General features: G+C 39.2%; 1 protein-coding gene across 1 annotated transcript; it reads right to left on the bottom strand.

Moving 5' to 3' along the window:
* Positions 1-2,855: 2,855 nt before the first annotated feature.
* LOC131844369 (PAX3- and PAX7-binding protein 1) lies at positions 2,856-26,385 on the bottom strand. Its single transcript, XM_059193238.1, has 16 exons — positions 25,987-26,385; positions 25,087-25,214; positions 24,441-24,704; positions 22,066-22,213; positions 21,097-21,201; positions 19,978-20,122; positions 15,099-15,288; positions 14,486-14,609; positions 14,043-14,243; positions 9,884-10,059; positions 8,887-8,951; positions 8,442-8,614; positions 7,602-7,869; positions 7,139-7,272; positions 6,278-6,476; positions 2,856-4,100 (listed from the first exon to the last, which is right to left on the bottom strand). The coding sequence occupies exons 1-16, from the start codon at positions 26,156-26,158 to the stop codon at positions 4,046-4,048; spliced, it is 2,547 nt and encodes an 848-aa protein (XP_059049221.1). The 5' UTR covers positions 26,159-26,385; the 3' UTR covers positions 2,856-4,045.
* Between the last annotated feature and the right edge of the window lie 25 nt (positions 26,386-26,410).

Below are 26,410 nucleotides of genomic sequence, written 5' to 3'. Positions count from 1 at the left end.
ATAAAATGCAAGTTATTTTAATAAAAAAATGTCTATTCTGTTCTTTTCTATACATATATTTTGTATTTAAAACTTTGTATTTCAATCTGTTTGAAATAAGAAACCATTGCAACGTTATATAATTATATCCCAAGTCTATTAAGTTGATCGACAAGCTACTTAATCAAGCATATTTTATTGACTCTGAGATATGAAGTTGATGTTTTATTGATTATGAGAGTAAGCACTGTGAAATTCATGTTGTATTGATTGTCAGAGGAAGCACCTCTATCATACAGTCAGCGTAAAATGCGCTTGATATCAGCTACTTGATCTGAAAAAATCTGTATTCATAAAAATCAAACGACTATGATAGACCTAACCTACCTGTATGTTTTGATTTATTGTCACTTATATAAAATTAAAGTCTATGGTAATATATATAAAATAAATACTGTGTATATATGTATATACAAATATTACAAAACTGAAGTGGTTGTTATATTAAATTTGTGTTTATACAAATTTAATATAACAGCTAATTAAATTGAGAATAATGCAAACATAAGTGGATATAATGGGATTTAACAATAATATGTAAATTGTTAATTTTAGATTAAATATAGGTTATAGTTTTTGATAAATTGACCTTGAAATATGTACAGGACAGTTAAAAATGTGTAGTTATTAATTAAATATAAGAATTCACGAACCTATAACTTTCTAGCCAAGCACCATCTTTAATTTTACTTTTATTACGTCTGTGTCATATTTTACCATTAAAAACATTAATTATTAAATATTTATTTATTTTGTTTGAAAACCCATCTCGAAATTATTTGTATTCTAGAAACTTTATACCTTTACCTAAAAAGGAGGTCTTAGATAGCCTGTAAAACATAATTTTTGTCTTAATAAATAAAATTAATATATGCCATTTATATATACTTATTTTTATTAATTGTATAATAAATAGCGATATATAATATTCATAATATTCAGTTAATAAAATGCTAATTTAGTAATTCTTAAGTATGTGCTTATTAAAAGTACACTCGTTTTATAAATTAAGAGTTTCATGCAGCATTAAAAATCTCTTGAGTTTAGATTACTCATGTTATTTATTTCTGTTATGTACAGATCTAAAGTACTCGTTATGGGTATAACACCTAAAGGCGTTATGAAATCAAAAAAAACAATATCAATGTGACACAATCTTCTATGTTCAGTGGTGGGTTTTTGTAACGGAGGATATGGTACACCCGAAGGCATGGTGAAGGCTGATAAGATAAACATGACGACAGGTCAATTAGACCATCGTGGTAAATTCACGGGGAATTTGACATGTTGGTTTCCAGGGTGAAGCGTGGAGGCGTCAACCTGATATGGTATATTGCTAGCAATGGAGTTATTAAACCACATTACTAACAATCACCTTACCCCCTGAGTCGTGGAGTTTTTTTTTTAATGTGAATATACCTCGCCTGCGCTAGCGGGTACTATAATAAATCACCTAATTATGTGATCCCTTTACCATATTGTATAATATTAATAGACGTAGAATTCACTCATGTAAATATATTATAATAAAATAAATTTACCTAATCCAAATTTGTTTTTTTTTTTTGAAAGTTAAGAATGAAGCTTTTTTATTGGAAAGTTAAGTATTAAGTAGTTAAGGAAAGTAAAGTTTAGTATTAGAATTTTGGCTAGTAAGAAAATTAAGATGCTGAGTCGGTTATTCGTCAGTTTTCGACTGAACTCCGATTAGCACAATTTATTGGCTACGACCCGACTTTGGCATTCAGCGGAGAAGTAACCAGATGACAGTTAAAAAAAACCTATAATTTTATCATTTCTAATAAAATCATTGATATGTTCTTCACACGTACAGATACTTTGGTGCATGTTTTGTTTCATGCAATTTGTTATATTTTTATGGACGAGAAATAAGTCTTCATACATCTACACGGGCCTCTAATAGACTTGTACTGTGACAACTTCGTAAAGAACAAAGGCTAATCTTAATTCTCATTTTTTTTAATTAAACATCATGAATGTTTAATTTAAAAAAAAACCTTTTACCTGTGCTGTGTAAAAACTTGGTAAAGAACGTATTAGAAATCCAATTTATTTGTCATTTAATATTACACATACATGGTTTTACCTGTACGTTGTGTTCTTTGGATGCCATAAATAACCTAATAATATTGGAACGAATTCATAGTTGTACCAAATAAACGAGCCGGCTCTTGACCTGCCTGAACATTAAAAAAACGTGTGATCCTGGTATTAGAAAATCCTGTACGAAGAAGCAAATATAACTAGTATAAATGAAGTCACTTCCCTGTGTGTTCGCTTAGCTCTTTTTATACTACGTATCGGATTTTAATGCACTTTTTATGATTACATAGTGAGGAAGGTTTATATGTATAATATAATACAAGTACACCGGGGGGAAAGGGGATTGTTAGTAATGCGGACTGATGAGCTTATTGCTAGCAATGTACCAAGTTAAGTTGACCACGCGGTTCCCCCTGGAAACCATCTTGGTGAATTTGTCACGATGGGCTAACTGACCTGACCTCATTCTCCGCTGGTGTTCCGCCAGTGTAAAACGTTAGCGCAGGCGTGTGCAACATTCCATTATCATCCATAAAAAAATACAAGTTCATCCGTACGAAGCTGAAGAGGGTGGGTACCTATTGCGCATTATAAAAAAAAATGTAATTAGTCGGAATTAGTGTATGGTAGAGTTGTAGTTCTTTTTGTAAATCCACCTTAATTTTGACAGGCTTCAAAACTCACATTAGCTCAGCAACCGCCTCGATTATTATACCTTTTACTTTTTTTTATTCTTACGACTAATTAATGTGCTTTTACTAAGTATAAAGTATGTTATACATAACTTAAGTAAATATAAATACTTTGTTATATTCGGATCGGAACTTATCTGATTGGAAACATTTAAATATTATGCAAGTCACTTAGTTTTAAACATTTTGAAATAAAAATTATGACATTACTTATTTAGTTTTATTATAAAAAAAATACATTCATCCATTTTATTTATTCCCATTCGAAGTATTAACGGTCACATTTATTTACAATGCCATTAAATTGAAAATAATATTCAAATAATTATCATTTTCACAAATTAGTAATGGAATCATACCGAAAGTATAGCGTTTATTAAAGTCGCTAAATAACAGGTCAATATATAAACAAAATGCTCCGCAGTTTTAAATATAAAGTTATTAATAGAGGCTAGTTATTACATCACACGTTTAAGGGGGATGACACAGCGTGACAAGGTGTGAAAGGCAAAATTTAATATATCTAATATTTTAATAATACATGAAAATTTAACAATTATCGATAAACTTGAAAATATTTCCATTATTCATACAGTTGCAAACTATGAAGTCTCACTATACTATGTGCGCTGTAACATCGAACTAGTGACGGTTTCGTTTCACTTTTAAAAGTTGCCGCGATTTAAAAACTACGACTTTGTATTTCAGCTGTACCACATTAACTGTAGTAACTTAAATGAAACAACTGTCACAAGCAACCATACTACAGCGCACATAATATAGGGAGGAGGATGTGTAACAGGGGTGGGGAGAGAGGTCAAAAAGCATGTAATCCATGTAATTTATAGAATATGGTTGTATACTTAAACAATCTAGAAAGATAATAATCACACAGCACCATCCAGTTCCAAACTAAGCATAGCGTATGTTATGGGTACTAGACAACTGGTAGAAATTACATAAATACAATATTTTTGTAAATACCTACATAATATACATACAATCAATCATACTAATCAATACAATTATTTGTAACGTACGAGGAGTCGAACCAGCGACAATTGAAAGTCAAGTACTGTGCTCGACCGCTACACCACCGAAATATATAAAATGTATATCTGAATAACAAATATATATATATATAATTTGGTATGCAAAAGGCGTCGGTACACTTCAAGGTAATTAATTCGAAATTATATACGATAATCTTTAAAATTGCGGGATGAGGCGCTTGGAGAAAACTCGTTGGGTCATTCTAACGCGCGAGCTTCTGCTATTAAACTTCTGGCCTGTTCCAGTGCTTTTCTGTAAATATAAAAAGAACCACAAGTTACAAAATATACTACAATACACGAATACAAATTATTTTTTGTGGATGATAATGGAGTAACTGTTTAAGCTGGGCCCAATGGATGATGAGGATGAAGAACCTTCAACCTTCACCGTCACACCTGGCTCAGAATGCCAGCCAGTTGAAAGGTTATACGGAAGTATCATCATTTTTAAAGCTCGGAGCTTGAAACTTATTTTTTATTTAATCATCAGATTAAATATATTTGAATATGATATTCAAAATTTGTAAAAAAATATCCTTAATTATTCATTTCTGAAGCTAGAATGATAAAAGTTTTAAAAAAATAAAGCCAAGACTTTTTTTTTAATGAAATTAAATTATTTATTGAATATAGTAATTATACAGATGGAGATGGACTTCATGGTAGCCTGACATTCACTCTATTCGACGAGCAAAAATCTTTTTAATGTATATATAATGTCAACATTTGGCTGAGATTGTTAAATATACTTTTTTTTTGGTCAATGTCACTGTTGCGGGTGAATAATACGATGTTGCTGGTCGAGACGATGTATATTACAGATGATGATAAACTGACAATGTATGCATAGAAATAATGATCTTATATACTAAATAACAATAGGAAAATGTATGGTGGGGTGACACAGTTTAGATACAGCAGTGCCTAGTAGACAATATTGAATTTGTCTTACTAGACATTATTAAATGCATTTATTATTTTATGTATCTAGGTGACTGTGTCCCATAGATATTCCCCCCTTGAGAGAAAAAAATATATATTACACACAAAAAAAAAATTATAAAAGTTAACTGTAAAATTTAAGATATTATGCACTTTAGTAACAATAAAAATTCATTATACCCAAATAACGACGTAAATCTTCGACTGTCGTGGGTTTAGGGTACTCGTCGATTGCTTGCCATTTTTCTTGCGTTGGTTTCATCCCTTGGCTCGTTATATGATAACCAAGAAAATCTAACTCATTTGTGAAGAACTCGCATTTGCTCATATTAATTGTTTGCGGCGAATAGTTTAAATTCGCTAGCGCTCTTTGGTCTGTGCTTGTTTTTTATTCATCGAGATTTTTGCTCCGGTGTCCACCAAAATTCTATAACCACTGTTAGAGTCGGTTATAGCTAGGCGGTTAGACGGATGAACAGCACAGCGTTCCGTCTTATTCTGCGTCGAATCTAGTTTTCCGACGGTTGTCTATAGGAGCGCGGCATGTCACATTTGTATGCCTTTTCTTTATATTTGCAATGATATAATTTAAATAATAGTCATTTTTCTGACTATGCAATGACCGTAGGTGCGAATTTGACCTAGATCGGTAGTTGCTGCGTCTGTTTGTGTGTGGCGAGCGCTTTTCGCGTATATCAGCAATTTCTAATCGCAGTGTCTCAACTAGTGACGACAGGTGTGCAATGACGTCGGCGGTGACTGTTAGCTGTACTTTTGTAGACAGCATTTTTGCTTTATTTTTCCAGCTTCAATTTTTCGTCCAGAGATTATATCCAGCAGGCAGTTGTGTTTACTGGGGGTCAGTAGCACGGCAGGATCCTTGTTGCGCAGTATTGCCAACGAATTTTATGCCTCTTGAATTTCCGAGCCGGTGAGACCCGCTTCTGGGAAGCCGGTGGAAATGTGCAATCGTTGGTGGTGCGCAGGATGCCGTCAGACAGAGATCTCTTGTTTGATCTCGTTGTTTTCCCAGGTATCGTCTCGATCACGTCGGCCAGATCACGTCGGGTAGATCACGTCGGGGTCACCACTGTTGCGGGTAAATAATAAGATGTTGCTGGTCGAGACGATGTATATTACTGATGATGATAAACTGACAATGTATGCATAGAAATAATGATCTTATATACTAAATAACAATAGGAAAATGTATGGTGGGGTGACACAGTTTAGATACAGCAGTGCCTAGTAGACAATATTGAATTTGTCTTACTAGACATTATTAAATGCATTTATTATTTTATGTATCTAGGTGACTGTGTCCCATAGTCACTATACCACGCGGACGAAGTCGCGGGCACAACTAAAGCTCTATAAATAATGCTCGGTGATTCTTTCTTTAGTCAATGGAACTATTCTACGCGGACGAAGTCACGGGCACAGCCAGTTCTATATATAAAAAAAGAATGCTCGGTGAGTACTAACAGGTGCATGGGATTGTCCGAGTGCAGGTATTGCAGCACGTGTTGTGCGAGCGCGGCCAGTCGCGGCAGCGCACGTGCTCGCAGCTGGCCGGCACGTGGCAGCGACGCAGCCAGCGCGGCCGCCGCCCCCGCCGCCGCCACCGCCCCCGCGCCCGCGCCCCCGCCCGCAGCAGCCGCGCCCGCCGCGCAGCACACCGTCTCTGTACCCACACACCGTCCAACAAATTAACACTTTATGCCGTACACATAAGGTATATAATGCGGTAAATAGAAAAGTAATAAGATAAGACGGTCTTATCGCTATGAACATCATCCTTAGCTAGCTTCACACGGTAAGACACTCGCTCTTAATAGGTCTTCTACGTGCGATCAGGAACGTATTTGAATTAAAAGAGCATAAACGCGTGCGCTCGGTATGATTAATTGTTTCAAAATTTTGCAACTGCACCGAGCGGCGGCCGCAGTACGCACCGAGCGGCGGCCGCAGTACGCACCGAGCGGCGGCCGCAGTACGCACCGAGCGGCGTCCGCAGTACGCACCGAGCGGCGGCCGCAGTACGCACCGAGCGGCGGCCGCAGTACGCACCGAGCGGCGGCCGCAGTACGCACCGAGCGGCGGCCGCAGTACGCACCGAGCGGCGGCCGCAGTACGCACCGAGCGGCGGCCGCAGTACGCACCGAGCGGCGGCCGCAGTACGCACCGAGCGGCGGCCGCAGTACGCACCGAGCGGCGGCCGCAGTACGCACCGAGCGGCGGCCGCAGTACGCACCGAGCGGCGGCCGCAGTACGCACCGAGCGGCGGCCGCAGTACGCACCGAGCGGCGGCCGCAGTACGCACCGAGCGGCGGCCGCAGTACGTACCGAGCAGGGCGAGCACGAGCGCGTCGGCACGCAGCAGGGCGGGCGGCGCGGCGAGCGCCAGCGTCCCGCGCAGCAGCCGCACGGCGCCGCCAGCACACCGCCGCCAGAACAGACCGCCCGCACCCTCCATCGCTCTGAAGCAAGTCAACATTACCATCAGCCATTTTAATAACCAAAATGTGAATCGATTTTTTTTATAAAATAATCCTATCTCATATAATTCTTGCCATTCTGTTTGAAGGTGTACACACCCGATAGCTTAAGAAATAATCAAGAAAGAGATATATATAATAGCATATGAAATAAATAAAATAAAATTCATATCCTGTTCTCTCATGACAATTTATTATTTCTGGAAAATTAAATTGTCGCCGTATCTTTAAAACACCACGTACAGTCGAGAATACAGTACACTGTAGAGCACATACAGTTTGACCGCCTCACCGCGTCAAAGAATACTAACTGTGGAGGCAGCGTGGGTAAGAAGACATCTGCGTTGATCGTGGCTGCGAGCCGCGCGCGCACGGCGAGCGCTAGCCGTCGTAACGGAGGCGCCGGCGCGGCGGTGTCCGGGCCGGAGCCGGGGCCGGGGCCGGAGCCGGGGCCGGAGCCGGGCGCGGGGTCCGGTCCGGCGGCGGGCGGCGGCGGCAGGCCGGCGGCGCGCAGTACGAGGTGCCGCAGCCGGACGCACGCGCGCACACACATCGGGTCCCACGCCTGCTCCACCAGCTCTATACGATTATAAACATTTGAATTCATTTATTTTTATTTTATTAAGGAATTTGGGCTCGTTAGTCCAGTACTCGTAAGTCCAAATCCCTTAAAAAGAATCTGTGCTAAATTCATAGTGTTTCGACAGAATACTATAAAAACCGCATGATGTTAATTCCAATACGGAAATAGAAGAGAATATAGTGTATTTTAATTATTTGAAAATAATAGTGCGATATTCCAACGAGCAAAAAAATAAAAAATGATAGGGTTAGTATCATAATGGATAGGGCTATTACTCGGTGCTAAAGTAACCTGTAAGTACCATTGAGACCTTCATAGGTCTATATATATTATTTTTTTAGATTTCAAAGTCTTGGTCCGTTAGATACTATAATTGATTACGTTTTTGTGTTAATCAAGATTGAAGGACCAAAAAATGTAATATATATAATAATAGTAATGAACTTCTAATATTATGAATGGAACAACACACTAAATTTGGAATACCATTCTCATAAAAATTACAGCCTTCATAAAATCAAATATGTTGACAAATTAAACCCAATTAAATTTGAGTCAACAAAATAACCTGTAAGCTTAGGCAGTACGAGTTTGTTGATGATGGTCGGCACTAGGTACAGGTCAGGATCTTCCCGCACCGAGGTCTCTGTAACCGTAACATCCTCTGCTTCCTCCTCATCATCCGACTGCTCAGACTCACTAGACAGCCGCTCGGCCCGGACTCCGTACATCATCAGACATCTGTCGATTGAACACGATGGTGACTTAATGTTTTACGGTAGCCACTAATAGGGTACCTATTGTTCGAAAGCAGGATAATATGGACAAATTGATTTACAGATACAAATGATGTATGAGATGACAAATTGATGTACATGTTCTTATGAAAGTAGGTTGAAACTCGTATATAGTAAAAAAGAAAGGACAACATTGGATTCACAATAAATACTTTGTCTAATGCTATCGATGTTCGCTAACAATAATAAATAAGTATACAAAACAATAATGCTCACTTGTACCAGTCCATTTTCTCGTAGTCCTCATTATCTTCGTCAGCTAACGGATTCCATAATATAAGCTGCACAAACAGAAAAAAAACAAAGTGCATTACAATACAGGTAATGTAAGATTTTTACATGAAATTAGCAAACTCACAAATTTCTTCCTCATTTAGTCTTGACACAAACGAGTCAAAATGTAGGGCGCGAGCAGCTGCGGCAGGGAGTGCGCGACGTACGCGTCGCAGTAGAGCGCGCTCACCTGGTGGCGCACGTACGGCGCGAGCAGCTGCGGCAGGGAGTGTGCGACGTACGCGTCGCAGTAGAGCGCGCTCACCTGGTGGCGCACGTACGGCGCGAGCAGCTGCGGCAGGGAGTGCGCGACGTACGCGTCGCAGTAGAGCGCGCTCACCTGGTGGCGCACGTACGGCGCGAGCAGCTGCGGCAGGCAGTGCGCGACGTACGCGTCGCAGTAGAGCGCGCTCACCTGGTGGCGCACGTACGGCGCGAGCAGCTGCGGCAGGCAGTGCGCGACGTACGCGTCGCAGTAGAGCGCGCTCACCTGGTGGCGCACGTACGGCGCGAGCAGCTGCGGCAGGCAGTGCGCGACGTACGCGTCGCAGTAGAGCGCGCTCACCTGGTGGCGCACGTACGGCGCGAGCAGCTGCGGCAGGCAGTGCGCGACGTACGCGTCGCAGTAGAGCGCGCTCACCTGGTGGCGCACGTACGGCGCGAGCAGCTGCGGCAGGCAGTGCGCGACGTACGCGTCGCAGTAGAGCGCGCTCACCTGGTGGCGCACGTACGGCGCGAGCAGCTGCGGCAGGCAGTGCGCGACGTACGCGTCGCAGTAGAGCGCGCTCACCTGGTGGCGCACGTACGGCGCGAGCAGCTGCGGCAGGCAGTGCGCGACGTACGCGTCGCAGTAGAGCGCGCTCACCTGGTGGCGCACGTACGGCGCGAGCAGCTGCGGCAGGCAGTGCGCGACGTACGCGTCGCAGTAAAGCGCGCTCACCTGGTGGCGCACGTACGGCGCGAGCAGCTGCGGCAGGCAGTGCGCGACGTACGCGTCGCAGTAGAGTGCTCGTGAGCGTCGCCGGAAGCGTGCGAGACGTGCGCAGACGCCGGCCACGCTGCGCCACGCCGGCAGCGCGTCCGCAAACAGCGACGACGACATCTGCTTGATCGTCTCTGCACAGAGATGTGATAATAAATATTGTAACTTGAGCTTTGTAATTCCCACATAGAAAAACAGAAATTACTATATATATCAGGACAATTCACACAGCGCCATCTAGTCCTAAGTTGAGCAGAGCTTGTGTTATAGAACTAGATAACTAATCTATAATATATAAAGCTGCATTACGGTGACTCACTCACTGATTGACATAGTTGTTCTCCCAGAAGGAGCGTCCGGGGGTCGAGACGATGTATGGGGGAAATGTTCCTTTGGCTAGGGTGACCACGAGAAAATTCCGAAATTTGGGAAAATCCAAGATGGCGGACAAAGATGGCGGCTAACTTTTACAGTTTCGCTCGGATCGATTCCGTTCAAAGAGTGATTTGGCACGTCTCGGCGGGACCCAGAATATGGCGTAAAAACAAAAAATTAAAATCCAAGATGGCGGCGAAAAAATTGCCAAAAACTGGTTGAAAATTTTCTAGGGTTTCAAAAACCGAAATTCCCAGGGTAGTTGCGGGGGTGCTGGCGACACCGGTTGTAGGGCATAGGAAACTAGAAGGACCCGACCTCTAGGGAAAATTATGAAATTTCGAAAATCCAAGATGGCCGACGAGTTGGGGGCGTGTGAATTTGGTCCTAAAAATCCGGATTATTTTCAAAATCATTTTTTAGGTACAGGGCAACCCCGCAGCGAGTCAGCTTCTATGGGGCGATGATGGGTCTCGGTAAGAAGTATTGCCAGCGCTAAAAAGAATTCCCGAATTTGGGGTAATTTGGGAGAAATGGTCCAAAAAGTGGGAAAAATTTTTTTCGACATTTTTGACAAAAGAGGCATCAAGGCCTATCGAGAAACATCCCCTAAAGGGTTTTAGGTGGGTTTTGTTGGAATTTTCTGGCAACACCCATACATGGTTTGACCAAAATAGAAATTGGGGTGTCTCTCCAAAAACTGAAATTCCTAGGGTACTTGCGGGCATGCTACCGATCCCTATTGTAGGGCACTGGGAGGCTGAAAGACCCGGCCTCTAGAGAAAATTATGAAATTTCAAAAATCCAAGATGGCGACCAAGCTATGGGAGATTTAGTTTTTGGAAAAAATTTGGGATATTTTCAATCGAGTTTTTGCTGCACATGGCAACCCTGCAGCTAAACGCCACCTACTGACACGGGTAAGTCTGAGTAGGATGATTTGCCAGGGCTAAAATTTTTCCCCGATTTTGGGTTAATTTTGGAAAAAAGTCCCATGAAGTAGGAAAAATTTTTTTCGACATTTTAAATGAAAAAGTCTTGTTGGTCTACCAAAAATCGTCCCCTGAAGGGTTGTAGGGGGATTTTGTCAGAATTTGCTGGCAACACCCATACACCATGGTACAAATTTTGAAATTGAGGTCTAGCTTCAAAAACTGAAATTGATAGGATACCTACGAGTGTGCTAGCTCAACGCACTGTGCGGCGTCGGATAGCCGAAGGACCCGGCCTCTAGGGAAAATTATGAAATTTTAGAAATCCAAGATGGCGGCACAGATAGGGGAGTTTTGCTTTTCGGAGAAAATTTGGGACATTTTTAAATGTTGTTTTAGGACACATGGCAACCCCGCAGCGAGTCGACTTCTATGGAGAGATGATGTCTCTTGACACAAAGTATTACCTGGTATAAAAATTTTCCCCGATTTTGGGGTATTTTTTGAGACAGGTCCTAAAAAGTGGGAAAATTTTTTTTCGACATTTCAAACAAAAGAATGATGAAAATCTGTCAAAAGTCATCTCCTTAAGGATTTTTGGTGGTTTTTGTCAGAATTATCTGGCAACACCGCAGATCAGTTTTCTTAGGGAATAGTACAAGAAGAAGTCACCGAGGCTCTACATAATGTATGGACGAAATGTTTCTGTTACTAAGGTGAATACGTCAAAACTATTAAGAAGTAAAAATCCAAAATGGCGGCAGAGATAGGGGAGTTTTGCTTTTCGGAGAAAATTTGAGATATTTTTAAATGTAGTTTTAGGACACTTGGCAACCCCACAGCCGGTCGAGTTCTATGGAGAGATGATGTATCTCAACACAAAGTATTACCTGGTATAAAAATTTTCCCCGAATTTAGGGTATTTTTTGAGATAGGTCCTAAAAAGTGGGAAAATATTTTTTGGACATTTCAAACAAAAGAATGATGAAAATCTGTCAAAAACAATCCCTTTATTGATTTTAGGTGGTTTTTGTCAGAATTATCTGGCAACACCTTACATCAGTTTTCTTAGAGAATAGTACTAGAAGGAGTCACCGAGGCTCTATACAATGTATGAACGAAATGTTTCTGTCACTAGGGTGAATATGTCAAAAGTATTAAAAAGTAAAAATCTAAGATGGCGGCCGAGTTACGGTACTTAATTTATGTTGACATTTTTAGGGACTTTTAAAAATTCAATTTTGGGGTACCATTAATCTTTGCAGCGACTGACAGTTGACTTTTATGGAGCAGTGGGAACTCTCGATGGGAAATATTACCTGGTCTAAAAATTCCCCGATTTTGGGGTAGTTTCGGAGAAAAATTAAAAAACGTGGGAATTTTTTTTTTCGTTAAGTTGAACAAAACAGTTATGACCGTTGGTCCAAAATCATCCCCCAAAGGGTCCTAGGTGGTTTTTGTCAAAATCAGCTGGCAACACCATAACTCGATTTTCATAGTAAACCGTACTCAAGAACTACTAAGTGTAACATGGGCTCTGTACAATGTATACATGAAGTGTTTCTGTCACCAAAATGTATGTGTTAAAGGTATTTAAAAAGGAAAAATCCAAGATGGCGGCCGAATTAGGATCTATGATGACAGTTATAAGAACTTTTTAAAATTCAGTTTTGTGGCACCTATCATCCCTGCAACGAATTGACTTGTATTGAGGAATGGAAACTCTCGGTGCGAAGTATTAACTAATTTTCATAGTAAACAGTACTAAGGAACTACTAGAAGGAGTCACCTTAGCTCTGTACAATGTACAATGTATGGACAAAATGTTTCTGTCACCAAAGTGGATAAGTTAAAAATATTCAAAAAGGAAAAAAAGTTTGAGTATTTTATCTCTGGTGATAAATTTAGGAATATATTTTGGGGTACCTGGCTTCCCTGCAGCGAGTCGACCTTTATTGAGCCATGGCAGATTTCGGTTTGAAATATTATCTAGGCTACAAATTTTCCCCGATTTTTGGGTAATTTTGCAAACCCAAAATGTGGGAATTTTTTTTCGACATTCTAACATAAGAGTGACGGGGATCTATAATAAATCTCATCTTAATAGTTTCATGCGATTTTTTTGCAAAATTAGGTGGCATGACCAAGCATAGATTTCTGTATACTAATACAGAATGGTAGGTAATGTGAGGTTCTATATTGTGATCATTGCAATAAAAATTAAAGCCACAGGTCCAAATGGTATACAGAAAGGTAGGTTAAGTTAGGTTTTGTATTGCGACTCTTACAGTAGAAATTATGGCCTCAGAATAATATAGTAAACAAAAAGGTAGGTTAGGTTAGGTTTCGTATTATGATCTCTACATTAAAAACTTTGACCCCAGACTAATATAGTATACAGAAAGGTAGGTTAGGTTAGGTTTTGTATTGTGACCATTACAATACAATGTTTCGCCACAGGATGGTACACGATACGTACATGGAACAGAAAACCGTCTTCACAAAAAAAATCAAAGACAACGCCTCGCGGGCCTCTTGAGGCCCGCGCACACACGCACCCTCTAGTATAAATATATAGATACATATTTTATAAATACATACATATTATTATATACCTAGAAAATACCGGCCCAACACAAACAATCATACTCATGAATACAAATGTTTGTACAGTGCCACAAATCTGTCCCGCGACCATCGGAAAGTAAGGCGGTGTGCTAAACTACCTATCCCACTAGTCCACCGTCGCCGTCAAATACGTAACAATATTAAATTTGGCTTGTGTCTCGGTGTAGGCCCAGTGTACGCACCTCTCTCCTGCTGGTAGTGCTGGTGCTCTGCGGGCGGGAGGTCGTCGTCGCTGGAGTCTCCGTCGCGGTGTCGCGGGGTGGCGCCGGCCGCGGCCGCCGCCGCCGCGCGCTGCAGCCGTCTCGCTCTCCTCCTGCCCTCTCGCTCGGCCGCGCGACGTATCTTCTCCTCTGAATCCACGGGCTTCGCGGCGCCGGGCCGTGCTATTAAAAACATTTTGACAAATCATATACCTAATGGCTATTATCCATAAAGAAAGGCGTACGATGCAGACCTCTGTATCACAGTAAGTCTTCTTTGTCCTGTTTTGGGACTAATTTTGGCATTAGATGTTCTAAAGTAGCAATTCTAAATATATCGCGATGGTATTTTTACAATGCCACTCCTGCAGAAACTCGTAGCTAGTATAGTTATATACTAGAGTGACGTCACTGGGATACAGTACCGGCAAGCGCGAGCGCGTCCTGCGCCTGGTCGCGGACGTCAGCGCGGCGCCTCTCCTGCAGGAACTCGCAGCGCCGCCGATGCAGCGCTAACGCGCGTGCCTCCAGCGCCTGCAGCGCCGGCATCTGCATGGACATGGACATGTTTAAACGTGATCGACAAGTTTAACAATTAGGTAGTAGCATCGCTGCCATTACATGTACGCTCTTTCACGCGTTTTATTCATGTGTTTTTATTTGTTTATATTTAATATTAAATTTTGTATGCACAAATATAGATGCATACATATGCATGCATAGATGACACCAAGAGGTATTTTCTACCAGTCAACCATTGGGAAAATAGAGATTTATGTGGACAGCACTTTTACACAGCAAAGAATGTGCATGTAAATGTACCATAGACAAAGAGAACGATAAAGACCGCGCACTGGAGGAAAGCAATAGTGTCTAAAGGATACGTCGACTCCGATTTAAATGTATAGTAAATACTGATAAATTGTGGAATTATGTGTAGTCAATTAGGATAGGCTTAGGCTTTGAATTCAAACCAAATCAAAAATAATTTATCCATGTAGGACATCATATGAATTTTTGAATATCACTTGTAGTTACCTTCTCGTCGAGACACTCGACGAGGTCAGTGAGGTAGCCGCGGGCGGCCTGCGCGCGGCGGTAGGCGGCGTCGAGCCCGGCGCGGCGCGCGGCCCGCGTGCGGCGCGCCGCGGCCGCCGCCTGCAGCCGCCGCACCACCTCGTCGCGGCGCGCGCGCGTCTCGTCCCGGTCCATCTGCAGCTCCTCCAGCCTGCGACCGCAATAACGATGAGCTCGCCCTGATAACGATCGGAGAACGTGACATGTTCGGCACGATCTATCGTCATTGGGCCCCGTTAGATTAATGGTCGACGTGCGCCGGGCTCGAGATGAGTGAGGATCGATAAGGATCTCTCGGTCGCGCTCGCATCTCGCTGTGCTGAACTACACACTACTCGTACAAGTGCACACGTTGCATTGAACGTGTACACTTGAACAGTCTACATGAAGTTTAGCTAGTAGAGATTATATATATGACTATACGACATTAAGCTCGTCTTTTGTACACGTCGTTTTGTACAATAAAGAATAAAAAAACATACTATATGAAAACTAAGTCATAATCAAAAATTAATGTGAAATATCGTAGTAGAACAAAGTAAGTAAAGCCAGTGTACTTTAATAATAATAATCTCAGGACAATTCATACAACGCCATCTAGACCCAAGTTAAGCTAGCTAAAGCTTGTGTTATAGACAAACTGATACAAAAACATAGATTTGTATTCTAAAGTGTATTGTAATCTCGGTGGTCTAGTTGCGTAGCACCCCGCCTTACTTCCGATGACCGCAGGTTCGATCCTTGGCACGGCATAAATATTTGTATTCATGAGTTATGATTGTTTGTATCAGTCTGTGTGTTTTCTATATATAATATGTATGTATCTACGTATTTGTATCAGTAAGCTATAGCTAGCTTAACTTGCTCTAAATGTCGCCGTATGAATTATCCTAATATTATTATTATACAGTCTACAGATACAATTGAGAAAAAATAGGAAAAACTCCTTGGTACACAGACAGACGCAGATATACTCTTGTTTATTATTAGTCTGTGATCAAATTGACAATATATTAATATTGTTAGTCTATAATAATATTTGTCTACAGTCTCACTGAATGTTAATTTAATTATGGTCGAATTTCGACCACTGGGCGACAACTAAATAATTCGTTACATATTTAAAAAAAAAATCAAGATTAATAGAGTTCGTAAATAACATTATAAAAGTTCATAACCTCTCAAAAACAAAATATAATTAGCAATATCAATTTGCTAAGCATATTAACACGTGGAATAATTACAATTACTAAATGTGAATTCTCGATAAAAAAAATATTTATCTTTTCCAATAGTCCGTAACTCTATTCAATACAATTGCCATTCATTGAACGCCCATTGTCATTAAGGGTTTAAAGTAATTACGATATATTTAACAAAAGTTGACCATTGTTTGGAAATGACTACGCCTTTTACCACCATTCTTATCACGTATTGTAGTTTGCAAAATTTGAAACGTTTACCGTTAATGATCAACCCTCACCTTGCAGTCATAGTTATCATAAAAACACTGACCCAGTCAAATGGAAACATTGCTATATTAAAGTCGCGGCAGGCTGGTACTCTTGCCTTATATTTATTTAATAATTTATAAATATTTTTTACTTTAAATTGTTACAATCAGTGTATAGTGTAAGAAACTGTTAAATCTTATGACAGAGTGAATAAAAACGCAAGTTTCTGTGAGTGATAATGGAGCAAGTGGAACACCATCATATACTAACCGAAGCACGAATAGCTGCTTCAAATGAATACTTCCAAAGATCGTTCGACCTGTATCTCGGTTTGTTTCACAAGAACTCACGTATGAAGAAGCGACTTGAGTACGAATTCCGAGCTGTGCTCATGAGACTGAACGAAAATTTAATCATGACAGACGACAGAGCTGATATATTCAGTAATTTCGAATGCGCCATTAATATATATCCAGGCAACGTCAACTTGCTGAACGAAATCGGGAAATATTTTTGTAAATATGGATATTACTGCGAGGCGCTGTGCCACTTTGAGAAAGCTATTAACATCGACGCCAGTATAGTGAGTGTGGAGAAGAATTTGAACAACGTCAAAAGAATATTATTTCCGAACAGTTATTTTAGAAGTATCAATGATAAAAGATTGAACGTAGCGTACAGGAAGGCTCTAAAGGAATCGATTAACGCGAAGTCGGACAGTGTGCTGGACACTAACGCTGGGCCTGGCCTGCTGACGTTGTACGCTAGCGAGTGCTACCCGATATCGACGATGGCGTGCGACAACTCATTGACAATGGTAAAGTTAGCAGAGAGTGTAATGCAGGAGAATTTGGTGGATGAGCCAATTTTCGTCAACACGCCAACTATGACGCTGGATCATACAAATATATACGGTACACGAACACTGCTGTTAACGAACATGTTTGACGCAGGACTGTTCGGCGAGTATCTACTGTACACACTGTCAGACGCCTGGAAGAGTCTACTCTCAAAAGGGGCACGAGTTTTACCAAAAAGGGCTGAGTACTTCGTCGTCGGCGTGAACTGCGACCAACTCTATCGTAAGTACCAACTTCATAAAGATATTAAGAAATATTTGAACATCGGAACTATAAATGTGCACACGTCTATATACTACGGTAACACTTACCACGAGGAAGATGTGAATATGTATAAGGATCTGAAATATGTGACGGAACCGGTATCACTGCTGGACATTAACTTCAATGACAGCTACGATGTCGACGATAAACTATATCCAAAACACGTGGATGATTACAAGATAGACATTAAAGTAACAGAAGATTCAGAAGTAACAAATTTAATTGGTTGGTTCAACTTGTATTTGACTGATAACGTGATGATCACGACTGACCCCAGGTCAGAGGAGAGAATAGACGCATGGCATCAGGCCGTGTTCTTGGATTTTTTGCCCAAAACCGTGGCAAAGGGCGAGACTGTAAAAGAAACATTGACATCATATGGTGGAAGGTTGTCTCTGTTACGAGATTTGACAAAAAGTTTGTTTAGAATCACACGCAACATGCTAATGTTCTTGAACGACAGGACCTACATCGCCGAGATTACAAACAGTATGTCCACAATTTGTATTTATTTAGGTCAAATTGTAGATATCAGCGAGACTGAGATAGTAGACCTGTCGCCGTTTCCAATATTCGGACTAGAAATGTTGAAGCGTGGTGCTAAACATCTTATTTGCAACCCGAAGAATTGCGATGACCAAACATTTATTGAAACTGTACTCAAAATGAATAATTTGGCAGTGCATAAAGTACAATTTCTACTCGCTGATCAATGGTCGCACGAAATATTTAAAAACAATAAGTACCACGCTATCTTTGCTAATATTCTCGATTTGAATGGCGATGTTGATATTGTAAGAAGGAGATTTGCAATTCACCTGCAACACGCCCATCTTGTCGAGGGAGGGCTATTTCTACCATTTAAAATATCCGTTATAGGACAGCTCATATACAATAAACGTTTAGATATTCATAACAGAGTATATGATGAGAATGTTGGCTACAAAATAGCAGCACACGTGAACAGGTACCAAGTGTCGCAAGCTAATAATTTGAACCTTACGCAATTAGACTTCCGAGCTAAGTCGGACAGAGTGTTGATATCGAAGGATTGCTATTATATGCGATCAGAGGTCGTGAAAGTGCCTGTGATAAAGGACGGGAAATGCAACGCAATTATATCGTGGTACGAAGTGCAGCTGTTGGAGGGATCTGATGCTATATCTACATACAGAGCAGATAGTTTTGTGGAGAATAGTGCATTTCTAGTGAATCCTCCATTGTCTTTTTTCAAAGGTGATGAACCAAACATCATACGATGTGTGGACCCAGACGGTTCGTATAAGTTGGTACTCGATGGGGAAATATAACAGATATTTTAGTTTATATACATTTTGTTATTGAAACAATCATTGTCGTTTTACATTCTGTAACATTAATAACATATTAAAATATATTTGTTTAGTTTTTAAGCAAGTTTATTTCACTGACAGAAGAATTAAGTTATATTTCTAACTTTATGTGATTTACATGTTTACTATAGATAATGCACTGAAGTACTTTTTTGATGAATGTTTGTAATAAATATATTGACAGTTTTATATTGTTTACTTCATATTTAAGTAAAGCTGTTTTCAAATTTTCTACTAATTACTAATTCGACAACAAATAACTTTTTTTTTAATAGTTAGTTTATGTAGCATAAGACACCGATAAATTTAAAATGCTTTACGTGAGAAGAAACATGGCATGGTGCATTAAAAGGTGAGACCATGGTTTAATTCTTTACTATGAAATTCATATCCGTCTGTGACATAATCAAGGGTTTGGTTAGTGTATGCATAATGCCATGTTTATATTGGAATATAATCTGCAATGCCATCTTTATACTATGTTAATATCTGATATAAATTTCGGCGTAAAATTTTGAGTGTTTTTTTTTATCTAGCAAACAAGTTGACTTCTATATTAGTAGAAATAGTTCTTTTTAGGTAACTGGAATCAATAACTTTGTTACTGATTGAGGTATTGTAATTAGGTTTACTTACTAATTTAGGAACATCCGGAATTCATAAATAGTGACATTCTTAAAAAAATAACTTGCTAATATTCATGTTGTTATTATTTCTTATTATTTTTAAGTTGTAACAATCAGTTGTGTCATATATACCATAAGTCCTGCTTAGTTAGAAACTAAGCTAAGGGGCTCAGGCTTACTATTTTTGCAGTTAGTTTGGGACTAGTGGGCTATTGACGCTGTCAACTCAGATGTCGCTGTGTGGTATATCCCAAGTTTAGTACTATAGTATTAAAAGTACTCACCGGTGATGCAAGGCGTGCACGAGGTCCTGTGCGGAGGCCGGCTGCCGGCCGGGCGCCGCCAGCGGCCGCAGGTGCGGCGACTCGTGCAGCCGCGGCGGGGGCGGAGGCGGCGCCACCGCGAACGGGTTCAATTCCACGCCGTCACCTGCTAGTGTTATTTGTTACGTGAACTAGTAAAGAGAGACGAACTTCTTAGCATACCATTGATCCACCGTGCGGGTGGCAAGTCCGTCGTGTGGCAGAGAGGGTACACTCCGAGACTCGTGACCCGGGTATAGGTTCTAGGGGTTTTTCCCTGTCGTCGACGTACAGACTAGTGACCGAATATAGGTTTCAAGGGTTTTTCGATCAGCCCTATTAACGACGTACGTTAACATTCACCTTCACCGCTCGTGTTTCTGTCCCTGTCCAGCCCCCTCCGATCGATCCCCCGTCCAATTAAAACGGGGATCGCTATTACGACGGCCTGAGCCGAGGTTCGAACCCCTAGCGGTGCCCTCAGACTAAAGTTGTATCCGTCAGGCGGGAGTTGGTCTTCAACCGATCCATAAGTCCTTCCGCGGGTTTGGAGTGCCATCTGCAATCGCCCGCTATCGTCCGGCGAAGCTGTCAAAGCCAGCTGCGGCCTACAGCATAGTATTCCTTCACTTCTACTTCGACCGCATATAAGCTAACTACGTAGCCATTTTAATACATTTTTTTTCTCACTGAACTGATATTACTTTAATATATTTTTATAGCGACATATTTTTTGTTATTATGACACAGGTTTCATTGTCTACTATTTACACTGCCGCGTATAATAAACAGACAACTGAAGTGGGAACTAATCATGTGATGCGCGTGCTACCACAGCTTGCATTGCATTGCAATGTATATTTATATTGTCCATTCATTTTAATATCATTCATATGTATATTAATCAGTAAGGTATTTATAATATGATTATAAATACCTAACATTAGTAGTCTGAAATTAATAAATAAATAGAATTGCTCTTCTATAGGACTAATGTAATAATGTCTTTGTACTCATTCCTTTCAGTGATTTTAATAACTAGATGGTAACATTTTTAAAGGTGTACTATATAAATATTTTTTCTTTGTAGAGAGGACCTACCAGTGATATCTGTAATGGCTGGCATAGCTTTCTGCATCTGTTGCTCCACCCACACCTCGCCTTCACTATCCAACTCATCTTCTGATGCGGCGGCCGCCGTTCCACCTGTAAATTACATGAATTAATTATATGTATACTAGTTGACTCCACATACGTTGTTTTGTCTTTTAAAATATAGGTGTTGATGATAAAAGGGTGAAAATTTAGGGTTGTATGTATTTTTTAATGCCATATTATAAAAAAAATTGTCCAAAAAATAAAAGGTTGGGTTAGGGGTGGACAACCCTAATAACTTAGGGTTATGAAATATAGATAGTAACCGATTCTCAGACCTACTGAATATGCATATAAAATTTCATAAAAATCGGACGAGCGTTTCGGAGGAGTATGGTAACTAACATTGTGATACGAGAATTTTATATAATAAGGTAATGTAAAATTGTACAATCATTGTTTAAAAGGGCCACACTTTTGAGACTATATATCAAATGAGTGATGATTTAAACAGTTGTATATTTTTAGGGGTTTGGGCTGTTTTGGTGCCTTAGATCTGTAGCACTGCAACCTACATAGATCTATAGTGCTCACTCTTTTTCAAAGTCCGCTACTTAGATCCCTACTGAGACAATAATTGAATGATATTCTCAGGTGCTATGGCTCAGGTTTTTATCTCCTCAGGATAGAGAGTATACTTTCCGAAGGAGATTTCCTTTATGCATGAATGGGCTACAACTACACAGTATGTATAGGGTCCTCTGCTGCCTGGCAAAATCTACAAATTATTGTCAAGTTCAGGCCTAATTTTGCCCTGTGTTTTATCAATTTGCAGTGTACAGTGAGGACCCTAGACATACATTGTTATTACTCAATAGCAATAGTCCCATGTAAGTAACATTCCTATGTTAATGGCGTTTAGCGAGTTGGGGAGATGGTAGCTGAAAATTCATGCACTATCTGGCTATTACTCACGTTTCGGCTTGTCGCTGGGCAATTCAAGTCCCCTGACGTGCAGACGGCCTTCATCGTCGTCCTCGTCGCCAGAGCCGTCGTCACGGACAAGCCTCGAACCCGGCGTCGATTCAGTTTGCAGCGGCACGAAATCACCAAACTCGCGCGCCTGCAAACAGTATGCTTTGTTCAAATATTTGAAGAGATAAAGATGCATGCATTAACAATATAATATCCCTTTAAGTACAATAATTGTTAGACATACAATGAGAATCACTGACCGTTTTATATATTCTTTTATCTATATTTAAAATAGAAGTAAAAATATTTCTATTTTAAATTAAATTATATACATTTATTCTATATACACTTTTGTCACTGCGCTCCACTATAAAGACGTCTTCAAGCATCTCTATTTCTTATTATTTAATATTACTATAATTACTAGTTAGGATAATTTTGTTATCTATTTTAAATTAATTATGAATACTTAACTATATGTAGGTTTATTTTTAAATATTTTTTATAGAGTGTATTGTATCTTGCCAGTTCTTCTCAATTGGATCTATATACTGAACTGAACTAAAAAAAATAACATGATAATGTAAAAAAAATTACGTTCATACGCGGCTAAAATGTCCTACATTAATAAAAACAAATTTTTAATTTGAATTTGTAAATAATACTATTTATTGTTTAGTGAGTTATCATAGATTTATTTTATAGTTCACAGGATAGGAGAGAAAAGATATTTGACCAACAGAATATTTTTTGAGGTGTCATAGAATTATTTTATAGTGCACACTGACGTGTGACGGAAAGAAAATATGTTAAACACACAGATTATTTCTGCTTAAATTTCCAAAATATCAATATTTTACAGTTGGTTACTTAGTTTATTATGATAAAATATTTTATAGTGGCGATACATTTCGATTATGTCAAATAATTAAAGACACAATATGTATACTAAGTTTATAAAATTAATCTACGTTACTGCTAAATTCACCCATGCTTAATAAAAACAGATTATTACAGAAAATAAAGGATGAATTAAGAAGAGTTCCCAACTCATACTTTAAGAACTTCAATTAATCTTCAGTATATATTACAGGAAAATAATACCCACCTGTTCACATGTTACAAAGTAACAAAGCAAATGACGGACAAAACAACACTATAACTGTCTATGTATACTAACAAATATCAAATACAAAAAATTCCACTTTGAAGACTAACTTTCTAATATTACGATGTTGAAAAGAAATATCAATGTCTAAACAAGAATATCACAAATTCATATAGAAAAACTAAAAGGGCCTCTATTTATACTGCTTGTAATGGAACCTATATATGTGTAGTTAGATACAAATAAAATCTCTTATCTATCTATATACTTACCATACAATAATGACCACCTTAGAGGTAAAAAAACATCGGATCTACCTATCATCTTCTACATATCTAAATGAAATTTAGATACAAAAATAGAATGTGGTTAAAGAGACGTGTCATAGACATCTAGAATATATTCAAAATGGTTTAGCCAGTGTTAGTGTGCTAGTGTCTCCAGATCTGAATAACATCAAGACGACGACCTCGATGGTGTAGCGGTCTGGCACACCGCTTTACGACCGATGGTCGCGGGTTCGATTCCTCGCACGGCACAAACATTTGTATTCATGAATATGATTGTTTGTATCGGTCTGGGTGTTTTCTATGTATAATATGTATGTATTTACAAAAAAAATATATATGTCTATGTAGTTGTATCAGTTATCTATACCCATAACACAAGCTTTAGCTAGCTTAACTTGGGTCTAGATAGCGCTGTGTGAATTGTCCTGAGATTATTATTACTATTATTATCAAGAACATTACCTGCAAGTGAATCTTTAAATGGATCCTTATAATAATTTAAATAATATTAATTTCAATTATTCTTTAAAGGCAAAGTGTGGTGCTAAACCCTATATTAGCACTCAATCAAATGAGATTTCCAAATTGAAACCATAATAATAATAAAAAGCACAAAAGAATATTATTCTTACAATATGATGATGTTGAAGCTTGAGAGTTAAATTGAGCTAACATACGAGATTTTTTATTGGCAAAGAACCTAGCTACAAATATTCAACAATACACAATTTGAAAACAATAACTGAAACCAAGTTAATGATAAATAAACAGCACACTAGAATATTATTCTTCCAATATGTTGATGTAGATGCTAGAGCGAAATATTGTACTAACATACGAGATCTGTTAATTGGTAAAGAACCTGGCTAACAAAGATTCAACAACAATTCCTCCAAAATGAATTGGCCGAGACCATAGACGACAATAATCTTCGACAAGACGGGTGACGGCCAGCACTAGTCCCTCACCTCTCATACCTGCTGTCGGGTCTTGCGAGCCGCGTGGATGAGCGCTGCGTCGGGTATGTGTCCGGGCGCCACCGCCAGCGCAGCCCTCACCGACTCCGCTCGGTACTGGTGGAACCCCCTACTGTCCTCCTCTTCCTCCACTACACTATCATCGGACACGTCCCCCGCCCCGTCCGCAGCCAGAGCCTCGCGCCCAGAGAGTATCAGCCCTTCCAAGGTCACTTTCTGCTTCGATTTCGGCTTGTGTTCATTCTCGATATTGTTTGACTTGTCCTGTGTGAGATTAATGTTTTAGTCTTATAGTATGTTTATATTAAAATACACTCTTATATGTCAGAACTAATTATTTAATTTGTAAATTGAAGAATATTATTTTTTTATAAATAAAGTTACAGCTAGTAAGAATGTAATTAATTCAAAAATGTGTATGTGTTTGTGGGCATCACTGTCATCCAAACAGGCAGTAACTGTTGTTTTCTCTTACTCTCAAGTAAACAACTGATTATCAGGTAAACAGGCCTAAAAACATATGCTGGAATGCATGTTTTAAATCCAATTTAGTCATATATCCATATTTTCATATTAACCTACTTGCTTTAAACATAATTGTTGTTTAATCTCATAATTGTTAGACTATCTCCATGTGTTGTATTACCTCAGTAACATTATTGTCATATTTATTATTATCACCATCTGGAGCCCGACGCTTCTCCTTCTCCCTGAGCTTGGCGAGTCTCTTGCTCTGTGATGACTTTTTCACTTTAAACACTTCACCATCCTCCTCTGTAATAATAATAATAACAATAACCCCAGGACCAATCACAAAGTACCATCTAGTCTCAAGATAAACATGTATTATGGTACTAGACAGCTAATACATTTCTTTTGTAAATATACACATTATATACTTAAAAAACACCAAGACCAATACAATCAAACTCATGAAGCAGTGTGCTAAAATGCTAGCCACTTGAGCCCATAAATAGAATGATATTATAAAATAAGGTGGAAATAAGTTAACCCCAAAGCTAGTAATGTACCATGTTATATTGGCATCCATAAAGATCATGGTTAATTCATGTAAGTAGCTCTATTCATTGATATAAAAAAAGCTTCTTGTTGTAGTTTCCAATATTGGTAAAACTTTTCAACAAAATTTTAATTAAAAATTTGTGTGCAGAAGGCATTTAGAACTTTACTGCACTGCCTTCCTATTGTTATGCCACTATGAAGAGAATAATTTGGTACCTGTATCATAAAAATAGAAAATTGAAGATTTGTAAAGATTTTTGTTTTCATGTACTTTGTTTAATTTCTTTTAACTCTGAACTATAACAAATTAATAAAAAATATTAAACAGATTTGTGTTAAAAATTTAACACAAATCTGGTTTCTAGCAGGAAGATTTTTGAGGCTAGACTTAAGGTAACTTAAATATATTATCCCAACCGCCACGTAACCTCACCACCAGTCTAATAAGACCTCCCCATTGAATCCATTATGTTTAATTCTAAAGACTCAATGGTTCTTTTATGTTATAATTTCCTTGTCCCACCTTCGTCAACAAAACTTAGAAGTGACTTGGTTTTCTTGCTCGGCTTGCTCTCTTTCTTCTCGTAACTGATGATCGGCGGTGGTGGAGGCTCCGGTTCTGCCTCTACCTCGTCATCATCGTCAGCGCAGAACACACGACGCTGTATCTTCTTAGGTTTACGAAATAACGACATTTCGACTTCAAAAACCACACTATATCCAATAAAAATATTATTTTTTATAGTTTGAGCAATGGAACGACTTAAAAAAAAGGCAGGGCAATTATAATCTGAGTTTAAACTTATAAATAGATATTAAATAAAATATGACAGAGTACGACTATTAGAGGAGTTAAATAAGAAAGTATTAAGAATGCCACAGAAAAATCTATGAGATTTATTAGAGGAAAGAGAATTTCTATCACGAGAAATAAATAATTTATATAT

This window comes from Achroia grisella, unplaced genomic scaffold, assembly GCF_030625045.1.
Source record: "Achroia grisella isolate CSIRO2021 unplaced genomic scaffold, CSIRO_AGI_Agris_v1 utg402, whole genome shotgun sequence".
Lineage (NCBI taxonomy): Eukaryota > Metazoa > Arthropoda > Insecta > Lepidoptera > Pyralidae > Achroia > Achroia grisella.
This window is presented reverse-complemented; position numbering and strand designations above follow the sequence as displayed.

Bases quoted from the DNA above. Each gene is read 5' to 3' on its own strand.
- LOC131844369 (XM_059193238.1), bottom strand. From the start codon at position 26,158: ATGTCGTTATTTCGTAAACCTAAGAAGATACAGCGTCGTGTGTTCTGC. The intron at 7,273-7,601 runs GTTAGTATTCTT...GACTTGCTTCAG, and splicing joins TTACCCACGCTGCCTCCACA to AGCGATGGAGGGTGCGGGCG. The intron at 4,101-6,277 runs GTTAGTACTCAC...TTATATTTACAG, and splicing joins TCGGACAATCCCATGCACCT to AAAAGCACTGGAACAGGCCA.